The 26,754-nt window shown below is 39.5% G+C and overlaps 1 protein-coding gene across 3 annotated transcripts in view; it reads right to left on the reverse strand.

The window, feature by feature from the left end:
• Positions 1 to 26,754, reverse strand: part of RSRC1 (arginine and serine rich coiled-coil 1) — a 161,876-nt gene that overhangs the window by 100,069 nt on the left and 35,053 nt on the right. For all 3 annotated transcript variants that reach the window (XM_083613521.1, XM_083613519.1, XM_083613520.1), the window contains exon 4: positions 23,357 to 23,533. In XM_083613521.1, coding sequence (XP_083469647.1) covers positions 23,357 to 23,533 — 177 coding nt within the window. The remainder of the gene's footprint in view (positions 1 to 23,356; positions 23,534 to 26,754) is intronic.

Consider the following 26,754-nt stretch of genomic DNA (forward strand, 5'->3'; position numbering starts at 1 on the left):
CTGCCCCCTCCAACACACCCACCCATCGGCATTCAATGCAGCTTCATGGAGTTCAGAAGTTTTCCCTTCCATTTTATTAGTAGTAACATCTTGACATATCACTCAAACATGATAAACTGTGGTTAATCTTAATTCTGATTTGTATGAAACCAGCAAACTTCGTATCATGAGCAATGAAGCTGCGTTGTTTGTTTCAACAAACCACAGTTAAGATTAACAACAGGTTAGTGTTCAGACGTAACGTTAAACTGTAGTTAACTAAAAACTGAAACAAGGGCTTCCGACTGCCTCCCGAAGAAGAGAATGAGAAGAAGCTTCCCCTGGGCTCATTCACATCACAACAAACCATAGTTTAGCATGGGACGTATATATAAGAAGTGTTTGGCAATTATTTTATCTGATACCATACCATCTGTGTTTATGGGCAGATGAATAAAACGAGTTGGGTAAAGCAGGTAAAAAAAAAAAAGGACTTTCTATATCACTTTTTTTGTAAAACAGTGGTGGTGGGGATATACTTGGGTGTTCTGTTCAGATACAAGTAATAAGCAGTACCATCAGTGGATTACATTTAAAACTGACATTTTAAGTGTAAAAGACTAATTGATTTTCCATTTTCAGAATGTGTATGTGTTGCATTCACCTAATTACTATTGTTCTTAAAACTAATGGAATTTCATTCTGCCAGTAACAATAAGTATTCTTAAACAAATGTACGTAAAATATAAGATTAAAAACTTCCTCACAAAGAATAAACTCCTAGAGAAAAGATGCAAATAAAATTACTATCATAATCTTTTGTTTTTTATTTGCAAGTATAAAACTGAAGAGAAACAAAAGCAGGGAACACAGCATCTGTCATATCAGAATATAAAAAGATGATCCTGGCACAAAATGAAAAAGCTGTAATTCATTTGCAAATCAAGCCTGCCAGTTCTATTTCAAGCTGGCGGTAACTGTCAAGAGTTAACAAGATAATCACTTTCAATCCTGCCTTCAATGGTACATTACACTGTTATTCCATTCAATAAGGCCGTTCTTTGGGGCACTAGATGAATGGTTTTCATTTCTAACTCACACAAAAAGTTGCAAAAAAATAATAATCCACGGGGCTTAAGGAAAAAAAATCCCTTTATGGGCATTTATCTGCCGGCACTTGCTTTTAGGCAAAATGAGATATTTGGACACATTGGTGTCCATTCATTTCCTCTATTCCTTCAGGTCCTCAGTCTGTTGTTTAAAAACATTTGGCACAGAAGAATGAATTAGACACATTTTTAAAAAATGGATCATATTAAACAAATACTTCCACTTTATTAAGCTGCCTCATAAAGACAACAAAACATTTGAAGGAATAAGATTTTACTAAGTTTTAATTTTTGAAAAAAGAGAGTTCTGTAAGTACCATTAACATGAAAGAGATGTAATAAACTATTGCTCATTAAATATAAAGTTAACAATTGCTGAACATAAACTTTATATTAAATAAAAGCATTAACGACCGCTCCATTATCCTTATTGAACAATTCAACATATGGCATTATTTATCTGCTTTTTAGCAGGATTTTTGCATATGTTATATCCACAAAATAAAAGGAAGACGTGTTTTCAGATATTAAGAGAAGACAGCTTTTGGAATCATGGTGAAGTGCCAGCAATGTACTGTAGTGGTATAATAATGTAATAAGGTATTTGAAAAATCCGTCAATAAATCTGATAAATATCACCTGAAAAGTTTTCAAGGGAAGCTTAAATATTAGATAACAAATATTACAAAGCAACGCAATGATCAAGAAGACACTGCTATCTTCTCATGGTTTTCAGATAAAGGGTCAACATGGAATTCAACATCATTCTGTCAATGCAAGCTGTTCTGGGGGTTCTCCTGATGCTCCAGAGCAGATTTGGGGGTGGCACTGGGAAGAGGAAAGGGAGGAACTCCTGTTGAAGTAGTGGGAGTCCTTCTGTGGCTTCTGCAAGTGTGCCAGGTTAGTTGATTCCAGACCATAATGTCCTAGATGAGGTAAGTTTATCCAGCTTCATAATCCATACACACTATCATTTATTTCACTGTCAACTGGTACCAGATTCTGAACTCTTGTGACATCTCCACAAAATTCTCCACATCTTCTAACTGCAAAGGCTTACCTATTACCTAAAAATTTATATAACACTTTCATTAAATGGATAATTGGTTACCTAGTGAAAAATAGTAAGCAATGTTGTTTTTGAATGTCTTTTGATCTAATAATAATAATAATAATAATAATAATAATAATAATAATAATAATAATATTTATACCCCACCCATCTGGCTGTGTTTCCCCAGCCACTCTGGGCAGCTCACAGCATATCAGAACATACTAAAACATCAAACATTAAAAACTTCCCGATACAGGGCTGCCTTCAGCCGTCTTCTTAAAGTCAGAGAGTTGTTTATTTCCTTGACATCTGAAGGGAGGGCGCCACTACTGAGAAGGCCTTCTGCCTGGTTCCCTGTAACCTCACTTCTCACAGTGAGGGGACCAGCAGAAGACCCTCAGAGGAGGACCTCAGTGTCCTGGCTGAACGATGCGGGAGGAGACACTCCTTCAGGTATACTGGGCCAAAGCTGTTTAGGGCATGGGCCACAAGCGGTTTGACCGGCCCATAGACCCCCACCACCCACTCGGTTGGCTCTTGTGCGCCGCGCTAAACCAGCGCGGAGCAGAGAGGTGACCACCTTCCGCGACTCTGACCAGCTTCACATTGGCTGCAGGAAGCTCCTGCAGCCAATGAGAAGCTGAGCATGCCTCCTCTGCACCAGAAGGAGCACCGGAAATGGCATTTGTACATGCATGCGCGTGCACACACACTGGCCCACTGAGGCATCTGCGGGACCGTGAACCAGCCCAAGCCACAAAAACTTTGCCGACCCCTGGTTTGGGGCTTTAAAGGTCAGCGCCAACACTTTGAATTCTGCTTAGAAATGCACTAGGAGCCAATGAAGATCCTTCAGGACTGGTGTTATATGGTCCCGGCGGCCACTCCCAGTCACCAGTCTAGCTGCCGCATTCTAGATTAGTTGTAGTTTCTGGGTCACCTTCAAAGGTCGTCCCACACAGAGTGCATTGCAGTAGTCCAAGCAGGAGATAACCAGAGCATGCACCACTCTGGTGAGATAGTCTGCAAGTAGGTAGGGTCTCAGCCTGCGTATAACTGCCCGGGGCACAGAATTGATCTGCACCTCCATGGACAGCTCTGAGTTCAAAATGACTCCCAGGCTGTGCACCTAGTCCTTCAGGGACACAGTTACCCCATTCAGGACCAGGGAGTCCCCCACACCTTCCCACACCCTGTCCAACAAAAGCAGTACTTATGTCTTGTTAGGATTCAACCTCAATCTGTTAGCTGCCATCCATCCTCCAACTGCCTCCAGACACTCTGGTTAACTCAGATATGAAATACAGGTGTCACACACAATCAAGGTCATTGTAAATCTACTATTTTAACTTACTAACAAACTAACGCTTACTTGTCATGATAGCTTCTAGAAGTGGCCACAAAGTTTACAGATCTTATCAAGTAGCCACAGGTTGAGAAAGGCTTTGACTTTCATAGAGATTATGGCCCATTAATACTACAGTGCTTTATGGGAGACTGAACTACCTTCGATTTGAGGCTGGCCCAAGGCATTTTTCAGCTGGAACTCACTGGAACTCAGTTCTGGCACTCCTCAGGTGGATTCTATTACCATTATAAGAGAACAAGGGAGGTGTTCATGGTAAGTTCTGGCACCTCTTTCTAGAAAAAGAGCACTGGGTGGTCTGTGTTTGTAGACTTAGTTCATAAGTTGCTGCTTTGGAATTTGCCGTAAGAGAAACTGTATTCATGCAACTTTGATTGTCTATAGACAAATCTGTATGTGTTGTGCTTTTCATCACAAGGTGTTCAAAACTACATTAAAGGAGTTTGTCATTCACGCAGCAAGAAGGAATGTTATACAAGTTAACTTTTTATGTACATATGAACACCGTGTTTGATACCTTGCTAGGGAAAATTTAAAATGTGAGTGAACTGTACATTTCTGGTTGTTTTGTCTTTTACTGTTTTAAATATAAATTCCAGTTGCCCAGTTGGCTAGTCAATAGCATTTTCACTAAGCTCACTTACATAGTTTCCAAGCCACAAAGATTCGCTAAATAGCACACGGGCACAAACACACAGAGGTATTTGGGGAAACGGAAAGGCTAGATGTCTACCCTACAATTAAAAGAGGGGTGAGAGACATAAGTATAAATAGATAAAATATTTTTGCCGAGCAGTAGTTCCACTAGAATGTATCCAAATCAGCAACAAGTTGGGGAAACCAATTAACAAATAAGTTCTAAACTAAAAATGTCACACTCTCCTAAATACAAACTGGTTTATAGTTTCATAAGCTTTTACAAGCAATATAAAGCTCCTCAGATACATGAATAGAGTTGATAACGTGATAAATGTGTATGTGTATAGTCACACAACAGAAACTTGCACTCAAAAATTTGACAGATTAATTAAAATTGATATATGATATCCTCTCTCTCTCTCTCTCTCTCTCTCTCTCTCACACACACACACCTTACCACCTTCACCCATAATGTCTTAAATAGCTTCCTTGTTTTCCTGCCCTACACTATTACTAACAGCAAATAGCCCCTTCAGACCACAGGAGCAAAATCCTGTGTGAACTTTTCCTCATACAACTTGTCCATGGAGGTCAGCACCGTGCAAACACACCTATTGGCTCTGTCACTGCATTTCTACAGCACCATCCTCTGCACTGCCTTGCCTATCCCATTCTCCTTCCTGGCAAGCAGCAGAGGCCTCCACTGACAGGAGGCCAGGTAAGTGCTGCCACCCCACCCTGCCTACTGATACAGTATCTTCAATAGAGGACTTCTTGCAGATGCCCCCATCATCTGTGAAGAGGCAAGTAGCTAGCAAAGTAAGGACCGTCATGCCAGCTGAGTGTCAGGAAGCCAGCCAACAATAAATCACAAAGAGTAAGTGAAGTTAACACTGGCCTCCCTCCTTTCCTGCTTCCGCCTCCGATTCTGATTCTGCACTTCTCTCTATCACAGACTCTCTCTGCTCACTAAACCTTGTTACCTCTTCAGTTTCTGACACGACCTCCTCCCAGGATTCAACCCTCTTCTCCCTTTGACCACTCATCGTCCCTTGGGAGCTCCACAGCTGGCGCCTCCTACCATTCCTCTGTCCAGCTAGTCTATGATGTTGATGAAAACTCTTGCCAAAGAGGTGTGACTGGCACCTATTTTATTGTCCTTTTGGAGCCAGGCAAAGACCTTTTTCTTTTCCCAAGCAATTTTGAATCTTGCTGTTTTACGCTTTTTTATGCATGGCTATCATATCTCCTCTCAGTCTCCTCTTTTCCAGGCTAAGCATACCCAACTCCCTCATAAGGCTTGATTTCCAAAGCCTTAATCATCTTGGTCGGCCTTCTCTGCACATGTTCCAGCTGCTTTAACTGTGGTGCCCAGTACTGGACACAGTACTCAGGGCTTTTTTCCCAGAAAAAGAGGTTCCAGAGCTCCCCCCTTTTTAAGGGGAGCACCCACACAAAGTTGTAAAGCTTTTCCCCCCGAGTTTGCCCGGTCGACCCAACACCACAGGGAAAACATAAAAACCGGCACCAGACTACCACCAGTGCTGCGCTGCTGAAATTGCCCTGCCGAACGTCGCCTCCGCCACGCAGCACAGAGCGCCATGCCATGTTTTTGTATCTTACAACAACCCTGTACAGCTCATCAACATCTTATCCTCTTATCCACCTAGAGATTGGGGGGGGGGGGGGCTATGAGACAGTGGCTTGCTTACAGCCACCTAGTGAGTTTATGGCAGAGGCAAAATTCAAACTGGAGACTTCAGGAATCATAACTCAAGTCTTTTAGCCACCAGGCTACATCAGTTGTTGAAAAGCTGCTGAGATCTTTTTTACCCCACAGTAATACATACATTTTTTTAAAAAATACTGTTTCATAACTAACTATATTTACACTACACAATTAGAGCGGAATGATTTAAGAATTATTAACTTCAGTGCTACTTCTTGCCTTATTTTGGCAAACCTTTTTTTTTAATTATTCAAATCACACATGTGCAGTTTCTGATGGTACATTAAACCCTTGAGATAAAAACTCTCTAACTCTTCTTTTTTTAAACCCTTAAATTAGCAAACATGATACCAAATAATATATGCTATAGGCATAGGTCTTCTGTGAAAAGCTGGGCTCTTCATGTGCTTCAGCTGCGATATAAGCCACTGAGCCATGGCCAATGCAAGCTAATTTGAATAATCAATATGACAACCTTATTTTTCTAATGCAAACAGGATTGATACAGTAAGGTGTCTCACTGCCACATCACAGTCATGGCCTCTTTTAACCCATAATTAGATTTAGGTGATTATCCCTGCTCTTCCTTACAAGTGTACAGCTCGGATAAGGGATGACAAAAGCTATCTGCCACTTATTTATCCTTTGTAGACGATAGGTTATCCAGGGAGATAGAGGGTAAGATCTTCAAACAATTGTTATTCATATCATCTACACTTTAAGATAGTCACAGCCTCTATATGTGCTAAGTGAAAATAGCCCAGAGCAGTAGGTACATGAAGGATGCTTAAGAGCATCAGGGTAACACAGATGGAAATTCAAGGTGATGTCAGCCAAATTATGCCTATCTTAAATTGGTTATCAAAAAGAAATATCAGGCAATGGTGTTTTTTCCCCCCAGATTACCACCATCTCCTTTGATTTTTATAACCAAGGTTTAACTTGTTTCAAGGATATGTTTTTAAAATATAACCAAAACCTAGCCTCAGTAAAATCATATTACTAAAATAAGCATGGATAGGAAAAATCTATGGTAGAAATATAACATTTAATTTACAACTCCTCTTATCTCAAGCATTTAAGCTACAATCCTAATATTTAAATAAAATTATAGCCATTCTTCATTTTGTTATGCCTAATAAAAAAGCTAATAAGATATAAAGGTGTGATCATGTTAGTAATATTTGTACCGCATTACATAAAAGTTGTAAATAAAAGTCCAAGAAAAAAGTGCCAGGCAGTTTTATACATAAAGCAGGGTGAACATCATGCATTGCAGAAAACATTATGCTTAAACTAAGGGCTGCACCCACAATGGCCTACTTTCAATTAACTGAAAACATTAATTGAAACCAAATGAAATCATTTTCTCTTTGTGTATCTTACAACTTTTTGTAAGCAAAATGGGCATATTTCAGAATATATATATACAATCACATCTCCTATCAGTCCAGAAATTTAAAGCTTAACCAATTCATTTAGATAGACTGATATAAAAATAAAGCCGTTTATAATCTGTGCACTACATAAAATCAAATTCTGCATTCAAATTAAATTATATAAATCTGCAATTTTGCATAATCACCCAATTTTACATAATAACCCTGTCTAACTGACTCTGCACATGGGACCAGTATATTTCAGAGGAAGCTACTGTGAAGGTCCTTGCTTTCAACATCCTAGCAACCTAAATTCTGCTCCTGGGACCACAGCTACACTTCTCCATGTGATTGATACCAACATGCACCACCACAACTGACTCCTTCCCAGAACTTTCTACCAGACTATCTAGGTGGTGGTCAGTTCATCCTGTGGTCCGTATGACCTACAAAGCTCTACGTGACTTTGGACCAGGATGACTGAGGGCTGCTTTCTTTCATACAAACCTGTAAATAAATATTTAAAGAGGCTCTCTTCAGTGTCCAGTCAAAATGTAAATTGGTTGGGATGCAGGAGGACTTTTCTGCAGCCACATCTTGACTGGAACTCACTGCCAAGAGGGGCCTCTCCAATGATCTTCTGCCACTATATAAAAACCTTTGTTTCCAGCAGGCCTTTGATGCTGAGTTATTAATTGCAATCTTTCTGGCTTATTAGTTGATGGGCTTATCTGGTAGTCTGTCTCATCTCATTTGTGATTGTTTCACATTATTGTTGTTGTTTTAATTGCTTTTTTAATAAAATCTTGTAAACCACATTGAACAGTAAACCCTGGCTGTCTCCTTTCAGTAAAAAAATGAAGCAAGAAAAGTTCTGGTTGCAGAGGTGTCTCTCTTCTGCTTAAACATATACTTCTTTAGATACTCGCCTGTAACTTCACTCAAATTGGCAACTTTTAATAGCCACATTAGCCTGCTGCAGCAAGAACAAGAAGAGTCTTGTGGCATCATCACATCATCATCCTCTAAGCCAAATTTTCCCAACTTTGGTTCCTCCCATCATCCCTGATCAAAGATGATCATGCTAGCTGGGGGTGATGGGGTTGTCGTTTAATATGATTCAAGGACCCAAGTTTAGGGAAACCTGCTCCAAACGCTCCAGGAGTTTTTACAAAGACCCCTCCACCTACAATCAATGGAAGGCTGTTTTCCAGCATAATTGCCACAAAAGAGGACAAATTTTGGTAGGGGCCATGGCTGAAGAGCAAAGGTAACCTTCTCCTCCTTAGGTGCCATCTCTATGCCAAACATCCTTCTCTAGCAATTAAACTTCAACAAACTAAAAAAATAAAAATTTAGAGTGAAATAGTTTCCCACTTTTCAGCTTTCAACTACAGCCAAGAACAGTTTACAATCCATCATGGTTACCTCTTACAGGCCTCAAAAAATCATTCTTTCCTTGGTATTAATAGTTCCACAACCTCAAACAACAACTTGCCACCTAACAAATAGGCCACCTAACTAAGATTCAAACACAATAATAAACCTCTGTAACAAGCCCATATCCCTACTGTGTTCCATTTCTTCCTTAGGCACCATCATAATGAGACCCAGTATCATCAGTCATCCCATCAAGACCTGAATCACCTACATATCTTCCAACATAATATAGGCTATATTTGGCCAACAGTGTTATTCCATTTATAGAAGCCAGACAGGTCACTCTCTAATGCAAAATGACTTTACAGAAAAGATCTAGTGATGATAATTTGTAACCTATTATGGATAATCTTCAACTTTTTATTAGGATAAATATTTCATTTACACCAATCAGTATAACTGTTTTGCTTGTAAAAATGTTTTTAAAATTGCAGTTAGAAATGTCAACAGAGAGTGAACAACTTTTTCTGGTTGAAATCTGGATGCGATCTGGTATTAATCCACAAGAGGTCTGCACAAATCGTGACCTGTCATTCTGAGCATAGCCTGCCACATATACATACTGTGGACAGTCAGATGCCTGAAAGCTCTTTCCCAATCCATTTTGGTTGGCAGGCAGAAACAGTAGCTAGGAGACTGATGGATCACAAATTGTGCAAGTCTAGTTCACTTTTTTTTAAAAAAATGAACATTTAATTAGAGTGTGCTTTAAAGGTGTTCTAAAAAGAGTTTATTAGTCATCAATTGCAAAACTCAATATGAAAATAGGCTCTTGCATTTTCACAGAATCATGTGAAAACACAAATAAATAATTGACATTATTTCACATTTCCTTGCAACCCAGATTCAGCAAGTGAATAGAACCATGCGTACACAAATGCAAATATTCATTCTTATTCAAGTACCGTGGTTTTTTTGTTATTCATCTGCAGTTTTAATGACATGAATGTCATTTGATGGAAAAGTAAAGGTGGTATTTAAACACAAAAGTGTAACATTTTATTTTCTAAAAGGCTGCATGACCTCTATCAACAGCCTAGACAATTTGCAGTACTATCAGATAGTCGTAAGATTTTAGAAACACAGTTCTAACCCTGTTTTAATATTGCATTCAGTGTTATCTTACAACAAAAAGGTCACTACTTTCAATGAATGATTGTTAAGGACTTTTCTGCTTTAGTTGCCTGACAGCAAAATATTGGGCACATGTTTAGGTGATTACTGTATCTCTGCAGTTCAGTATCTGGAGGGTTTCTGAATGCTACTCTAACTACTTAAAGCCAGTAAAGAGATTACAGCTCACACTAACTGGATTTTCACAGCTCCATATCATTCAGTTTGGATTCTTCATACACAGATTAAAAGGGTCCATTTAAACAATAGCCAGCTGCTTTTTAAATGCAAGGTACTTGGGGGGTTCAAAATGCAGCTTTAGGTTTTAAAAAATCCCCTTTTAGGTAGGAAAAATCTTTTCTTGAAGGAATGAGTCAAATAAAATCCCACAATAACTCCAATTAAAGTATTATGAAAACACAACAATGCTGCTGGAAGTTTAAAGCTCTATAATTCTCAAATCCATAAACAGTTTCATATAACGTGTCTCTAAAGTTTCCAAATAGGTTAACAACTCTTTTTGAAAACAAGAAATAACAAATTAAATTTAAATACTCCAATACATCAATATGAATACAGGATTAAATCTTAAAAATGCACATTTACACTATACTCTAGTAGCCCAAATTCTTAATGCATTTCTTATGCATTCATAAGAATTAGATTATCTAGAAATTAGAGCCTAACACTTCCCTTTGCCAGCAAATATATATTTATTGCAGTGCAACATCACCAAACAATGTGACATCATGCTAATAATTAAGGAGTGTTATTCTAGCTTTATAGAAAGTCAAGAGACTTGCAGCCAAGTATTTGATTGGTTATGTCAAATCAATGTGAATTTCAGCCTCTCTCTCTCTTCTGCAGCTTAAAGCCTTTTGCTTCCCTCTTTTCTGTTTTTCCCTATTTTCCCTTGCTTTCTGAGGCAAGACTGTCTTTGCTTCTCATTCTTCTTGGCCACATCCTCAGGCATCTGCTCCTTTCCCATGTACACGGATGGCATTATATTAACAACAACAACAACAACAACAACAACAACAACAACAACAACAACAGGTTAAGTCAGTAATGATACATTGGGCTAAAGACTTTGGTTATAATGTACACTTAGAAGACTGGGAAAAGCTATGGAAAGAAGGTAAAACTTTACAGCGTGTAATGCTTTGAAAGAAAACATAATGAAAATGATGTATAGATGGTATATAACACCAGTAAAGTTGGCTAAAATGCATAAAGTAAGTAATAAATGTTGGAAATGTAAAGAAAAATAAGGTACCTTCTATTACATGTGGTGGGACTGTAAGAAAGTAAAATGCTTCTGGGAAATGATATACAATGAGATGAAGAAAATGTTGAAATATGCATTTGTGAAAAAACCAGAAGCATTTTTACTGGGCATTGTAGGTACAGAAATTAATAGACAGGACAAAAATCTGTTTTTATATGCAACTATTGTAGTGAGAATATTATTAGCACAACGATGGAAACAGGAAGAATTACCAACAAAGGAGGAGTGGCAAGTAAAACTGATGGAATATGCAGAACTGGCAAAGTTGACTGGGAGAATCCGGAACCAGAAACACCAGGACTTCCTTAAGATTTGGAAGAAATATATGATTTATTTGAAAGATAATTGCATTAATGTAACATCACTTGTAGGTTTGCAAGACATTTTGTAAGGGGAACTATATAAATTATTGTAAAATGATTTAGGAAGGAAATAATTAGGAAATGAAGTTCAAAAGAATTAATTATAATAATAAAATGCTTGATTAGATAGTAAATTTGAAAAATCATTAGACAGAATTGATGGAAGTCTCAGGCTATAATAGCCAAAATGAGGATGATGTGATGTAATGTGAAGTTTTGTTTGGGAAATATATGTAAAAGTTAATAAAAATGATTTTTAAACAACAACAACAGGTTTTTTTATTAAAAAAAAACACTGGCAGTCAATGACCCTTCTATCTGCCCTACCACCTTGTGACAAAGAGTCCCAGGTAACAAGTACAAAACCCAAAAAAACTATATGAAGAGTTTTAAAATGATCAAATATCATCATGGCTAAATCATAGAATCTAAGAGTTGGAAGGGACCCAACCCCTTGCAATGAAACATTTTCAAGATGGCCAGGAACAACATCTTTCAGCCAGGAAATACCTGGATGAATAGGAATGTTTTAAAATTCCATCTAAAAGTTAATAATGAAAGGGACAGACACACCTCACCAAGGATCATATATTCACATCGAAGCCTCACCAATCTCTGCTAGAAGTTTCATCACCACCAAAACAAAATCATATAGAGCATAGATTATAATATCTATGTAATAGCACATTACAATACAGATATGGAAGCACAAATGTTTAGAATCAAAGTAGCAGTCAATTGTAGCACTTGACCCAATTATCTTTCTTCCATAAGGTTAACTACGTAATTTGAAATTTTCAAACAGATCAGAGAATTCTACAGGTTTCACCTGCTATACAGGACTTAAAATGTGAGTAAAACAGCTGAACAGCCAGTGGCTTCATGGTCAACTTTTAAGTTGACAAGAGAGAGAGAAATCAAAGTTGAGAACTCATTGGTGGCATCCGGCAGTTTTCCTATCTTCTTTACCACAGCAGAGAAAAAAAGTCATGAGTACAATTCATCTGGATAGAAAGCTCATTTCAAAAGACATTTCGCATTTCTAACTGTGATGATGTACCATGCCAAATTCAAGCTACGACAAAGCAATGTTAAAGATGCCTTCATGACATTATCTCATCTGTTTCTGGCTCACTATAGAAAGCAAAGGGCCCTTTCCAGCAACTGATAAAGTTCAAAACCAAAAAAAGAGCACATGGAGCACACCTCCAGCCATCAATGATTTTGGATATATTGAGCTTCAGACAGTGAGGAAAAAAATACAGTAACATCATCCAATGAGAAGAAACATACCAGATCTTCACTTTCAAGATTACTCCACAAGCCACAGCTATCATCTTATAAATGGAAATAGTGAACTATATCCGCCCCGCCCCATGATAACCTGGATTGCAAGTTGCAATCCTACCTCTCAGTGCAAATTATTCAAAGTTTACAACCTACAAAACAGGAAACAGGAAACAACTGTTTGGTGTAAGAACTGTTGGCTATTTTGCAAACTGAAGGGTTCATTTTGTTATGGGAACTGAGATGAAGCAGAAGCACCCTGCTAGAGGAAGAGGGGAAACCATTTTTGCTTATCCTTTCCTGCAGGCCCTCACCATCTCGTATCTCAGTCTCCTGAATGGAATAGATTTTCAGGGGATACAAGGAGAAAGTGGAATAAGCAAATATATAGTCTCTCCCCACCCTTTCTCCAGTCCAGTGCATGTCTTTTTTTTTTTTTATAAATTTTTTATTGATTTTTCAACACATATTAAAAGACAATACGACACAATACATAAACAAACAAACATATAAACACGTATAATTTCTTGATCTTTCTTTCATAAAACCTTCTTTCAGCGACTTCCCCATACCTCCCCTTTCTGCATCCCTGTTTTAAATCAATCCAGCAACCCCTAATTTCAACTTCTTATAGCTCATTCTTTAACTCTTTTTTTCCATATCCAATTGTTTGTCACTGCAATTCTATTTTACATTACCCAAGACATTTTAACATTCATTAATTTTACAACAATTCTTAAGATAAACTTTAAATTTCTTCCAGTCTTCTTCCACCGTCTCTTTCCCTTGGTCACGGATTCTGCCAGTCATCTCCGCCAGTCCCATGTAGTCGATCACCTTGGTCTGCCATTCTTCCAGTGTGGGTAGCTCTTGTGTCTTCCAATACTTTGCTAAGAGTACTCTTGCTGCTGTTGTAGCATACATAAAAAACGTCTTATCTTTCCTTGACACCAATTGACCTACCATGCCCAGGAGGAAGGCTTCTGGTTTCTTCGCGAAAGTGCATTTAAGCACCTTTTTCATTTCATTATAAATCATTTCCCAGAAGACCTTGATCCTAGGGCACGTCCACCAAAGGTGGTAAAAGGTACCTTCCGTTTCCAACATTTGTTATTGGGCGTGTGGTAAATTTTTGCCAGCTTGACTGGGGTCATGTACCACCTATATATCATTTTCATAATGTTCTCTCTTAAGGCATTACATGCCGTGAACTTTATACCGGTGGTCCATAACTGTTCCCAGTCAGCAAACATAATGTTATGACCAATGTCTTGTGCCCATTTAATCATAGCTGATTTAACCGTCTCATCCTGTGTATTCCATTTCAACAGCAAGTTATACATTCTTGACAGATTCTTAGTATTGGGTTCCAGTAGCTCTGTTTCTAATTTTGACCTCTCCACCTGGAAGCCAATTTTCCTGTCTTGTTTAAAGACTTCATTTATTTGGTAGTAATGAAGCCAGTCTCTTACTTTAGACTTCAATTTCTCATAGCTCTGCAATTTCACTTTTCCCTCCTCATACTCTATAATTTCCCAATATTTTGGCCATTTGGATTCCATATTAAGTTTTTTCACTTCCTTAGCTTCCATTGGTGACAACCACCTGGGGGTTTTGTTTTCCAACAAATCTTTATATCGAGTCCAAACATTATATAATGCTTTCCTGACAATATGGTTTTTGAAACCTTGATTGATTTTTACCTTGTCGTACCATAAATATGCATGCCAGCCAAATCTGTTATTGAACCCTTCCAAATCCAAAATGTCTGTATTTTCAAGAAGCAGCCAGTTTTTCAGCCAGCAAAAGGCCGCTGATTCATAATACAACTTCAAGTCCGGCAGGGCAAACCCCCCTCTTTCTTTCGCATCAGTTAATATCTTAAATTTTATTCTGGGCTTTTTGCCCTGCCAGACAAATCTAGATATATCTTTTTGCCACCTCTTGAAACAATCCATTTTGTCCAAAATCTGCAATGTTTGAAACAAAAACAACATTCTCGGCAAGACATTCATCTTAATAACAGCAATTCGGCCCAACAAGGAAAGTCAGTCCAGTGCATGTCAAAGTCCACTGGCTGCAAGTCTAGATCCAACCATGAGAGACCAAAGGACAGCAGAACTATGGTTTAAAAGTTTTCAATGCTGTAGGAAATGTTGCTCCACAGATTTCTCAGGACATCTCAGTCTCCTAGTTTGTCATGAGGTGAGCGACCAACATTTCTTAAAATTCTGATAAAAACTGCTTCTTGTTGTTTTTTGCACTAATGGTGGGGAAATCCCTCAATGCCTTATTGAAGGGGCGACCAACCTTATTGGACCAACAGACACATTTTGAATTTTGAGAAAGTCTTGTGGGCCATAGTCACAAAATGGCTGCTATTATTGGGGGAGGGGGGGCTTCTGTGATGCTAGATACACCCCCCACTCCCTTTTTAGTTATTCTATATTTGGGTGTTTTAAAACAGAATACACATAAGGCTCCACATTATTTGTCCCAATCTTTGACCATTATCACAGTTTTTGCTTTTTAATACTTGGGCAGAATGGCAACTTTCCATGTACTATTCCTAAATAATATACTTGCTCTCTATTGTTTGATATAATAAATAAACAACTTAAGCAATGGCTTTAATCATGACCACTTATAGCAGACACTTAGCAGGTTTCATTTTATACAAGTAGTTAAAAATGTTTTGGATCAGACCAAATATTGCTCTTGTCTAGCATTCTATTCTATCAGTGGCTAACCAGATGCCTATAGGAAGCCCATAAGCAGAACATGATCGCAATAGCCCTGTCCCATCACAGAAACTGATGATTAGAGGCATATGGTCTCCGATACTGGATGTAATACAAAGCCATCATGACTTGTAGCTATGGATATACTTATTCTCTGTAAATTAGTCTAATTCCCTTTTAAAGTCACCCAAATCTGTGGCCATCAAATTCCAGAGTTTAGCAATGAGCTTACATTCTGAAGAAGCATTTCCTTCCATCTGTCCTGAATCTTCCAACAGACATATTCACAGAATGGCATTTAGTTCTAGTATTATGGGACAGGCAGAAAACATCCCTCTGTTCACCTTCTCCACACCATTAATAATTTCATACACCTCTACCATGTCCCATTGCTTGTTCTTTTTCTAAACTAAAAAGCCCCAAATGTTGTAGCCTTTCTTCTTAGGCAAGTTGCTTCAGCCCCTTGGAAAATTTTGGGTTCCCCTTTCTGAACTTTTTTCAGCTCTGCAATATCCTTTTTAAGGTGCAGTCACCAGAACTGTACACTTACAGTCACACCAGGCATATGTATAATAGCATTAAGATACTGGCAGTTTTATTTTCAGTCCTTTTCCTAGTGATCCCTAACCTAGAATTTGCCGCCTTCTTAATTGCTGCACAATGAGGGGGAAAAAATTCATCAAGCTATTCACCATGACTCCAAGATCTCTTTCCTGGTCAGTAATCGCTAGACTCCATTGGTGTATTTGTGAAGTTAGGAGTTTTGTCCCAATATGCATCCCTTTACAGAAGTGTTCACTAGACATTAAAATCTGTATCATGTAATGAAGGGGTTGAATTATTTAATTTGAAATAAGTTGACGCTGTTAACACACTGCAGTTATCAGCTAGTAGAAGACTATAAAACAAACCTCAAACAAAATTTAAAATTTTACTTTAAAGTACTACATGCAAAAACCAAACAGGAAATAAAAAACCAAGAAAACAAGTCTATAATTAAGCAAACAACGCTGCCACTGCTGCTGCTTCAAGGTAACACTTCATCCAGTGAAAGTATACTTCATCCAGTGGAACATTTAGCCTTCGCCACTTGTGAAAGACAACAAGATCTCTTTACAATGTCTCATCTTTTTCAATAAATTTTGCATAGAAACATGTTGCTCAAGCACAGAGTTGCCTGCTGTCACACTGGAAGTATGATAAATGTTTAATGAAAACAACACCACACAGCTTGGTGTCAGACAACAGCTATCACACAGACCCACTTTGATCTAAAGAGGCACTTAAAAGGAGTTCTGAACATGCTTTCTACCACAGAACTCTTATAACCTATATGCAAATCAGGCAAAATTAGCATAAATGACTTCCTGCTGCATAAAGTACTAAGAGGTAAGAAAAATATGACAAGCTCCAAGAGTGTCTGACTGCTGTCAAACTAAGAATAGTCCAGGTTTCCTTGTTTGTCTCATGTTTTTTGCCAAGTGCTAAAAGCCCATCAACAGGCATTTATTTATAAAATTGTGGCCGGCAAAAGTCACTAGATAAGGGCATTAGTTATACAGAAAATCCAGCTATAAAAATGAGCTAATTTCAACTGAAAAATGTTAGCCAAAACACTTTTTCTTTGGAAGTCCTTCATAGGGCATACACCAAAAAAGATACTCAAACATGTCCATTCCTGAATTGTAAGTGTGTCTGCCCCCCAAGTTACTATTCGCACTGGCTTCCCATTGGTGGGTCTCATGGTTCTTTTAAAATACAAAAGATCCCAAAAATCTTCCCTCTCACCCGCCCCCCTTGATGGTGCAAGCATTAAGCAGATAATACAAGCAACAAGTGTAAGTGACAATCACCATGACTCCAACTTACAACTCTTATGTTTGACAAGGAGGTTCAGATCTAGGAAAAGTAAGAAAGAGGATCATCTCATTATTAAATGCTAGCACTGAACACAGTGGCTTCAAACATTTCTTCCTGTTGAGTCCACAATACAAGAATTCCAGAGATGAATCTTCCAGAAAATCCTGCAGTTCTTCAGGCCCATTGTGTAGAACATGCTAAAATATCAACATCCAGGTACCATCCTAACTGCTGTCAGAAAACCTAGTCTGATGAGACCTTGCCTTCTGGTGCTACTACGACATTCATTTTAAGTAATTCAAGTATTTATTACCACCAGCTATTTAACTATAATATTTCAGTTGAAGTGAACACCAAAACAGAACAGACTTTCTTAGAAAGAGTATTCCATGGCTTAAGGAACAGTATATATAGTTTGGTTAATCATTTACCCACTTTTCTGCCTCACACCTGCTAGTTATCCCAAAAGGTAGCAACTTTAAGTAGCACAAAAAGAGCTTAAGGCTTGTGAGTATCTCTTTCTTATCCAAATAGGGATAGAAACTGGCACTAAATAACAGTAACATGTTGCTGTTAGCAAGCTAAATCTTCAAAATGACAAATAGCTGTATAACAAAAGTTTCTTAGATCCATATTCCCTATGCAGGCATTCTTTGATCATCGTCTGATTAAATGAAAACTATATTCCATGTTAAAAGGTATAGGAGGTATGAATTACATCAAGAACCTCCTGTCAAATTTCATTCAGTAGCTTATTAATATTTGAAGTGTTTCTAAACAGTACGAAAACCTTATTTTCAAAGCCCTACATATACAAGATGATCTCTGAGGGAGAGAGACCAATGTTGTAAATTGCTCTATTTTACCAAGATAATATGAATATTGCTTAGAACAGAAAAGCATGGTACCCCAGACTGTATGAGTGATAATATACTCATGCTGTTATAGCATCTATCCCCTATCACTTCTAAACAGGTTATTCTTTTCAGCAACTTCCAACAAGATCAAATGCCACTGATGTAACTCCTAGAGTTTGGGTCAAGGAGTCACAGCTCTGTGGCAGAACAATGTGCTCACTTAGGCAGTATCAATACTAGGAGTAACCTAAATGCACCAAAGTACATTCAATGACTCAGTAGTTATCACCAGGTGCAAAATAACATGAAACTAAAAGACATATACCTAGCTCAGTTTCATAGCTGTCAACTTACAGATTTGAAAATAAGGGATCAGCAGCCAAAATAAGGGATTTTAGACAACCAGCAGGTTCCCAGCATGAAGTGGGGGCTGCCCAGCTCCCCTCATTCCCTGCAAGCCTTCCTTGCCCTCCGCCTCTCGCTTCTTCTCCGCTCACTCATCTCTCCCCACCACACTTCCTAGGGAGGGAGAGGGGAAGGGGATGGTCTCTCCAGCTCCGCTGCCAAGCTGAGGACAGCTGCAGCGCCGCCAGGAGAGGCGAGGCGAGAGAGCAGGGAGGACATCGGGCTGCTGTTGCTAACCCGCCCCTCCCTCCCCGGACGAGGTGGAGACTGCTGCTCCTCCCACCTCAGTTTTTTTTCGCCCGCCCCGCAGCGACGACAACACTGTTGGGTTTTTCTTTGAAAGTGAAAGCGCCCTGGGTGCGCAGAGGCAGCGGGAAAGGCTTGTGCAGCTGCGTTAGATGGGAGGGAGGAGAAGGGGGAGTGGGGGGCGGAGATTGCAACCCCCCCCTGCGCACACTCAGGAGGGGCTTGGTTTGTTCCTGTCGCTGAGAGAAGAGAGGAGGCGGAGGAGGGGAGGATTCTCGCTGAGCCGCCGCTGTTCCCTGACATGAAGGGACTTGGGGATCCTGGAAACTGGCGGGGTGATGTGTTTGGGCCGGGGGGGTGGCGCTTTTGCTGCTGCCGCCGCCTTTGTTGCCGCTGGAGAAAGGAGGCGACGACAACAAAGAGAAAGAGGAGAAAGACAAGGGGGCTCAGGCCAGGGGGCCATTGCCCAGCGGTCCCGGGCTTGGGGGGGAGACGGATGCCGCGGAGCAGCACACGGCTGTGGGGTGTAGTTGTTGCTGCCGCTGCTGCCAACAAGGAGAAGGGTCCGAGAGGCTGAGCCAGACTCAGGGAGGGAGGGAGAGGAGCTGCTTCCTTTGAAACCCAGGAACTTTACGGGACATCATCAATCCGGGACAGCAGCGGGACACGGCACTGGGATAAGGGAGTTTCTCGACAAATAAGGGATGGTTGACAGCTATGCTCAGTTTAGTCCTTGTCAGAAACCCGGTACATGAATTTTGTCTGAAGAAAATACCCCATTTTGTGAATGGTGAACAGGAAAGATCTATTAAAGTACTCTTTTTTCTTTTTTGCAAACATCTGGTTAGATTTGGGCCATGCAAAGAAACACTGTTTGCTTCAATAAATCATCATAGTTGTGTTCCAATTACACAGCCAGACATAACATTGCTGCTATGCCACAAATTGTAGTGTGAAGCAACCAACTGCCTCAAGAAAAGAAAACAACACTTACAGCACACCACTGTAGCAAATAAGAATTACTGCTTTTGCCAGGGATGGTTAAGTAATCCATCTGCTCCGTATCTGGAAAAGAACTGACCAGATCCACACCTTCTGGATCATTGTGTAGATCAAAATATATTGTGGCAATTGCCCCACACTTTGAACTGCTATTTAGAATTTGACATGGTGGTTCATGGGCCGCCTTTAACATTTTTTTCTTTTAAAAACCCCAAAAAAAGTCTTTCTAGCTGCTTGAATCAGCCTTCATTTTTTCCATATACAAAGCATTTCAGAGGCTGGTGAGGTGACATCATCACATCCCATTACTCCTGAAGTTCAAGAGGCAATTTCAGCACCATTTTCAAAGTGTGTGGGTAGTGTAAAGTAGATGTCCTTTTTGCTATTCCAAGTGGCTAGCCAAACATGTTTAAAAAAGAGAAGTTAAAAGAAGGATCACCGTATCAAATTGAAAGTGGATAAAATGGAGGGGTTTGGTGCAAGGTACTGTTTTGTTGTCGTTTGTTTTTTTGTTTTGTTTTTTTGAACATTTATGTAGAAATGAGATGAAACAGGCAAAAGAGGGAACAAAAGTAGAAAAGAACTTGAATGGAATAAGCATATCCCTACTCATGAGCCTACCTCCAATACCATCGTCTAAGAATAATCTTCTTACATTTAAGCTATTTTTAATGTTACAAAAAACTAAATGATACAAGTTTGGTTATTTTATTAACAAGTTTTTGTTAATGAAACAGGGGAATGAATGTACCCCTGGTGTTGTGGAGACTTTATTACGTTCTCTAACAATGCTGCCAGTGTAGACATAGAGACAGAGTTGGCTTCCAGGACTGCTGAAGCGTCTGGTTCCAGCATCTCTAGAAAACTATATGGTGTATCCAGCCTGAGCCTGATGCCCACTTAACAAGCTTTTTATACTGCTGTAAACCTTTGTTTCACTGACAAAGCTTCTAACCTAACACAGCTACAACATTTCACTTCAAAGGCCACATCCTTGGAAAGCAACCATCTGTCTACAACTCACTTCATATTCAGTGTTTATCTTATGCTCCTCAACACCAACACCACCATTTCTGACATCACTGGACAAACACTTGTCAAAGCATACAGCACAGATGTAACAAGCCTTGAAGAAAAGCACTCCAGATAACACTTAAAAAAGCCCGTTTGGACAAACACTGGGAACAAGAACACCGTGGAATATCTAGGTACGCCAATACCGGCAAGTTCAGAAGCAATAAAATAGCATCTTTCTGTGACCGGCAAACTCACATACTAGATCTCACCTTTTCTTAAAAGATATTAAAACAGATTCAACTTCTTCTGACCAATGTGAATTATTCCATGGTCCAGATTTGCTTAGACATCATTCTACACTATAGATTAGATAGATAGATAGATAGATGATAGATAAATGATAGATTAGATAGATAGATGATAGATATATATATATATATATTGATATATATATTGATATAGGTAGATAGATAGGTTAAGTACTTAATTCGTTCCAGAGGTCCGTACCTAACCTGAAACTGTTCTTAACCTGAAGCACTACTTTAGCTAATGGGGCCTCCTGCTGCTGCCGCACTGCCAGAGGATGATTTCTGTTCTCATTCTGAAGCAAAGTTCTTAACCTGAAGCACTATTTCTGGGTTAGCAGAGTCTGTAACCTGAAGCATATGTAACCTGAAGCATATGTAACCTGAGGTACCACTGTATATGATATCCAGAGGTTGGTTAAAGTCAGTATTCAGGTATATTTTTAACTGGTTGAAAAAGATTGACGCTGTAGGTGCCTGATGCAGTGCTGCATATCTGAAGCAAGATCACTCCATTAAGGGAGAGCCACCCTAATGAAAGCCCTCTTCCAAGTTGTTGTGAGATGGATTTCTGCCAGACGTCTTGTGGATAATAGGGCCTCCTCTGACGATCTTAGTAAACAGGCAGGTCTGTACCAAAAGAAGTGTTCTATCAGATTGCCTAGTTTCAAGCTGTTTAGAGCTTGTAAATCCCTAACAAGACGTTTAACTTGGCTCAGGAGCAAATAGGCAGCCAGTGCAATTCTTTTAGCACACAAGTTACCTGTGTGTGGCAGAGTGCGCCACTAAGCAACCTAGTCCCCACATTTTGCACCAGCTGCAGTTTTCAAACTAACCTTATCAACAGCCCCAGAGAGCTCATTGCCATAGTTCAGCCTAGAAGTTACCAATGTGTGAGTCACTGTAGCTAAACAGTTACAGCCATACCAGCTGAACCTAGTAAAAGGTGCTCCAAACCACTAAGGCCATCTGGTTCCCCGGTGACTGCATACCCATTCCTTCACAGAGTGTGCAACTCCACCTAAAACAGATGAACTTTCCAGTTCCCAAACTTGAGGACAACTCACTCACAGACCTATTTTGCCAGGATTCAATTTTAGTTTATTGGCCCTAATCCATCCCATCACTTCATCCAGACATATTATTTTAGTCCTCTGTTTCTTTAAACTCTGGATCTGTGAACGTGAATTTTATGTCAAGCAAAGAAGGAAGGACATGATCCAAGATGCTGAACTTATGCTCATAATATATTTTTACTCCTAAATCATTTTGTACGCTGTCTGCAGCAAAATAAAATTAGTAATGCTTGCTTAGCTTACAACATTGTTGAAAATATTACTGAGATCATGCATATGAAGCTCTTTGCACACTCTGAAGTGCTACAGAAATATTTTTATTATTATGACTCAGTATTGCCACATACACAGCAGAAACAATTGCTACAGATAGTGAAAGACACATGCTAACATGGTAATAGAAACAGGAAAAACAAGGTCCTAATGAATGGCCTTTCTTGCACATCACATAAACCATAGTTTAAAATACTATAGTTTAAAATACTATGGTTTAATGTAAAAAAAAGCAGCCTGCTACTGTACGGTGATCAAAAGTTCCCATAGTGCTCCTCCACTACAGACACTACAGTATGGCTTGTGTTCTCCAAATCCAGGAGCAGGTTTGTGTCCTCCAAAAAACTCACAAATGGAAACCAATGTTTATTCTTATTTTACAGCTCATTGTTTGTTTGTTTGTTTGTTTGTTTGTTTGGATGAAACAAACCATGAGCCTGAGTTAATATGACACAGCATGCCAGGCTTGCCTTTCCACAACACAACAGCAGTAAGAGCAGTGGAGTGGAGCAAGACATTTTCAGCAATGTGCACCAACGTACTGCTCATTCACATTAAACCTTAATTTGTTTTAAACTATGACATGTGAACTGGGCCGATGCCTATGACTACTAGTTCCTGCAGATATGCTGATGTTAAATACCGGTAACTGCTGACCTGATTAGTGGCCTGCATTTGGGGGCAGGAGAGAAGGACCACTGGGATCTATATAAGATCACGACATATTAAATATTTCTAAAAGAAATTACTTAAAACCAAGGGGGAAAAATAATACTATGATATTCAAATTATCTCACTATTTCACTAATTAATTTCCTTTGTTACTTACCCACTTTGGGTATAATGCTGGTCCTTTTCTTTTCCTCTAGCCCGCTCCTTCTCTCTCGTCTTCTCTTTATCTCTGCCTTTACGTCTTTCTTTATCACGAGATCTGCTGCGTGTTCTTCTGTGACTGGTCCTTTCACTGCTTCGGCTATAAGACCGTTGTTGAGGTCTGGAGTGGGACCTATAAGGTTGAACAGTAAGCAAAGTGGGTTGGTTTGTTTCTTCCAGTGATGGACCCACACCTTTGGAACTCTCTTCCCAGGAAGATACATATGGCCCCATCACTGCTGGTTTTTTAAAAGCTGCTGCGCTTAATTGCAATTACTATATTTTCAGGAATGCTAGACTCCTGCAAAAAATTACCTTGTGAGGGTGTTGTACCCTGAAAGGGGTCTTAAAATTATTTGAATAAACAAACTATGGTTTACACATATCACACTTTTCCACTTCAGAGCAAAACAGCAAAATATGGCTTGCTGCTGCATCAGGAATGCAAGTATTTTATTGCAACCTATGTGGGGGTAGAAGGAGGAAACATGTGATTTCAAGGCTGTTCATAATGCTAAACCATTTTTTGCATTACTTTTTAATGGAGCTCTTAAGTTATTCTCCATGAGCACAGGCAGTATAACACAGAACACTAGCTGCTAGGAAGAAATGAGAAGAGATGGTGACAATCGCACTTTAATCTTTTATTTTGTACAAACTTTTTAAAAAACCCTCGATTTCACAGTGCAGATATAAAACCCTGTATGCTTCCTATTAGAAATCCTGATTTTAAGCATATACAAATGTAATGCAATACACTCATTTAATCTACTAAAACCTGAGGATTGATTAAAATTTCTTAAACAGAATGGTGGTCCTAATGAAGCAGCAACCACTGACAGTTGCCTTAGATCCTTTCAAACAGATGATGAGGAATGTTCTGCAATGAATTCAATGAACTGCCACTCCATACAGCTATAGCTTTAGTGAAAAATGCTGATGTTGCAGATTCTAAATCAGTTTAGAACCAGTCTTCTATAATCCACTCAATGTGGCATTGTCTTTATTGGAAGGTGTTGAATGGTTCACTTTATGCCACTAGGAGGTTATCCCACCAATATACCAGGTTCACAGTTCCCCAAAATTTTCTGGAAACATTTCAAGTGCTGCTTCTTACCGATAAAGCTTCCACATACAAAACTTAGAAAGATAACTTTTTCCCTTAGGGTACAAGCTTACGCTGCATTCAGATGCACTAAATCATGGTATAGTGCTGTAAGAATGAATGTGCAAGAGTAAATCTTAGACCTAAAGACTCTTCCCTTTCTTGCTTTTTCATACACAAGACAATGAGATCTAAAGTCTACATTTGCAGTGTATCACAAACTGCACTTTCCCATTTCGTCCAAATCCTGGTTTGTTAACAAACCGTAGTTGTTGTTTTTCTACAAACCACAGTTCTAGGAAACTACATTTTGTTTACAAACTGCAAATGAAAGATTAGAACTGTATATGAAGGAGGAACCATAGCACTAACTCGTGGTTTAATATTACATCGGAATGCAACTTTAGTCTCATAGCTACAACAGGCCCTCCAAGTGTCCCTATTTTCCAGGGACATCCCTGGAATTTAGAATTTAGAGAAGGATTTAGAGAAGCTGTCCCACTTTCTGATTTGATCCCAGAAAGTTCTGCTTTTCCTTAGGTTGTCCTTATTTTCACTGGATAAATGTTGGAGGGAATGGTAGGATGTCCCATTTTCAATGGAGAAATGTTGGAGGGTATGGAGTTATGCAAGCACTGAGCCATCTGAAGGCAATCCTGTATAGCAGGGGTTGTCAACCTGGTCCCGACCGTCCACTAGTGAGCGTTTCAGGATTCTAGGTGGGTGGTAGGAGGTTCTACGGCACAAGCTGAATCCTCCTTCCATCAAGCACTGGTAGGCGGTAAGGAAATTTTACCATCAAGAAAGATGCATGAGCGGGTGGGAGGTATAAAAAGGTTGACTACCCCTGCTGTATAGGGAAGGTTTTTTTAATGTTTAATATCTTATTGTGTTTTTATATATGTCGGAAGCTGGGGCAAACCATTAAGATATGTAGGGTATAAATAGTAAAAGAATCATTATGGAATAGGATGTCCCTGTTTTCATCGGTGAAATGTTGGAGGGTATGCGACAAGTGTCCACTTTATACAGCAAGGATAGGGAAACAGGCCTGGCAACCAAGTGTGACCATCCAGGCCTCAAGGATTCTGCCTAGGCCACAAGTACCCTGACCAGGCTACACTTCTCACTGGCCCTACTCCAAACTCTCCCTTGAGGGCTTTTGCTGGCTTGGAAGGTGCTCTTAAACTGTGGTGATGCCTGGATGGATAGTTGTGCGAGAGGGTATGCATAGAATTTCCTGGCTTTAGTGTGGCTAGAATACAACCTTGCTGTACAAAGGGAAGAGTTGTGTCCTTTGTTACACTCATTTTTGTTTGTATCCACATCTACTTTTGCCTCCAGCTGCACCCACCACTGCCATAAGCACACTTCAGGAGGCTGCTCATGTTGCAAAATGTTCCCCACCCCATTATACATTATGTTAGCCAATGCCAGCACAGTTCAGGTTATGAGATACTGGTCTCTAAAACCATGCTATATAATCCCATGAGGCATGGATTCGCTAGTCCAGTTTGAGGCACTTGGGACTCATGCTGCAGAAGCATTTGGTGCTGTAAAATTCTGATTCACAATGATGAACCTGGGGTTCAAATCTCCCCTCAGCCATGAAGCTCACTGGGTGACCTTGGCCAGTCAACATACTTTAGCCTAGCCTACCTCACAGGGTTGTTGTGAAGATGAAATGGGGAGGAGTAGGGCTGGGCGATATCAGTTTTTCAACATGGCAGTGTTTCACCAGCCAAACATCGCGATTTGGCAATATACCGCGATATTGAAAAAACAAGCTGCACTGGCCTCTGCCCACAAAGCACCTGGTGAAACTTCCCCAGCTCTCACTCATGGCTGGGACAACACAGCTTGTTTGCACAGCTCAGCTGGGGATTGGGAAGGTTCCCCCTTCCCAGCTGAGACAGCCCCAGGGCTCCTGCTGCTTGCGCCAAATCTGTAACAGGGCAGGCGACATCACTGGTTGTCCTACATCTACTGAATCCCATTCCTACTGAGATCTCTCCTTTTTACTAGGAGGAAAGATAACATAGGGCTAAGAGCTAAGGAGAGATGAGAATTTACCTTGAAATGAAAGTGGGGTATGCTTATTCCTATGTTGATTTCAATGAGTCTAATCCACATATAATTTATTAAAGATAGCATCCTGAATTTTTAACAAAATTCTATTATGTATATTTTCATAGTTACAATCGAATGACAAAGTAGTTTTATCACAGAAAGGAAGACAAAAAAGGAAG

The sequence above is a fragment of the Podarcis filfolensis genome (genome assembly GCF_964270895.1).
Source record: "Podarcis filfolensis genome assembly, chromosome: 5".
NCBI lineage: Eukaryota > Metazoa > Chordata > Lepidosauria > Squamata > Lacertidae > Podarcis > Podarcis filfolensis.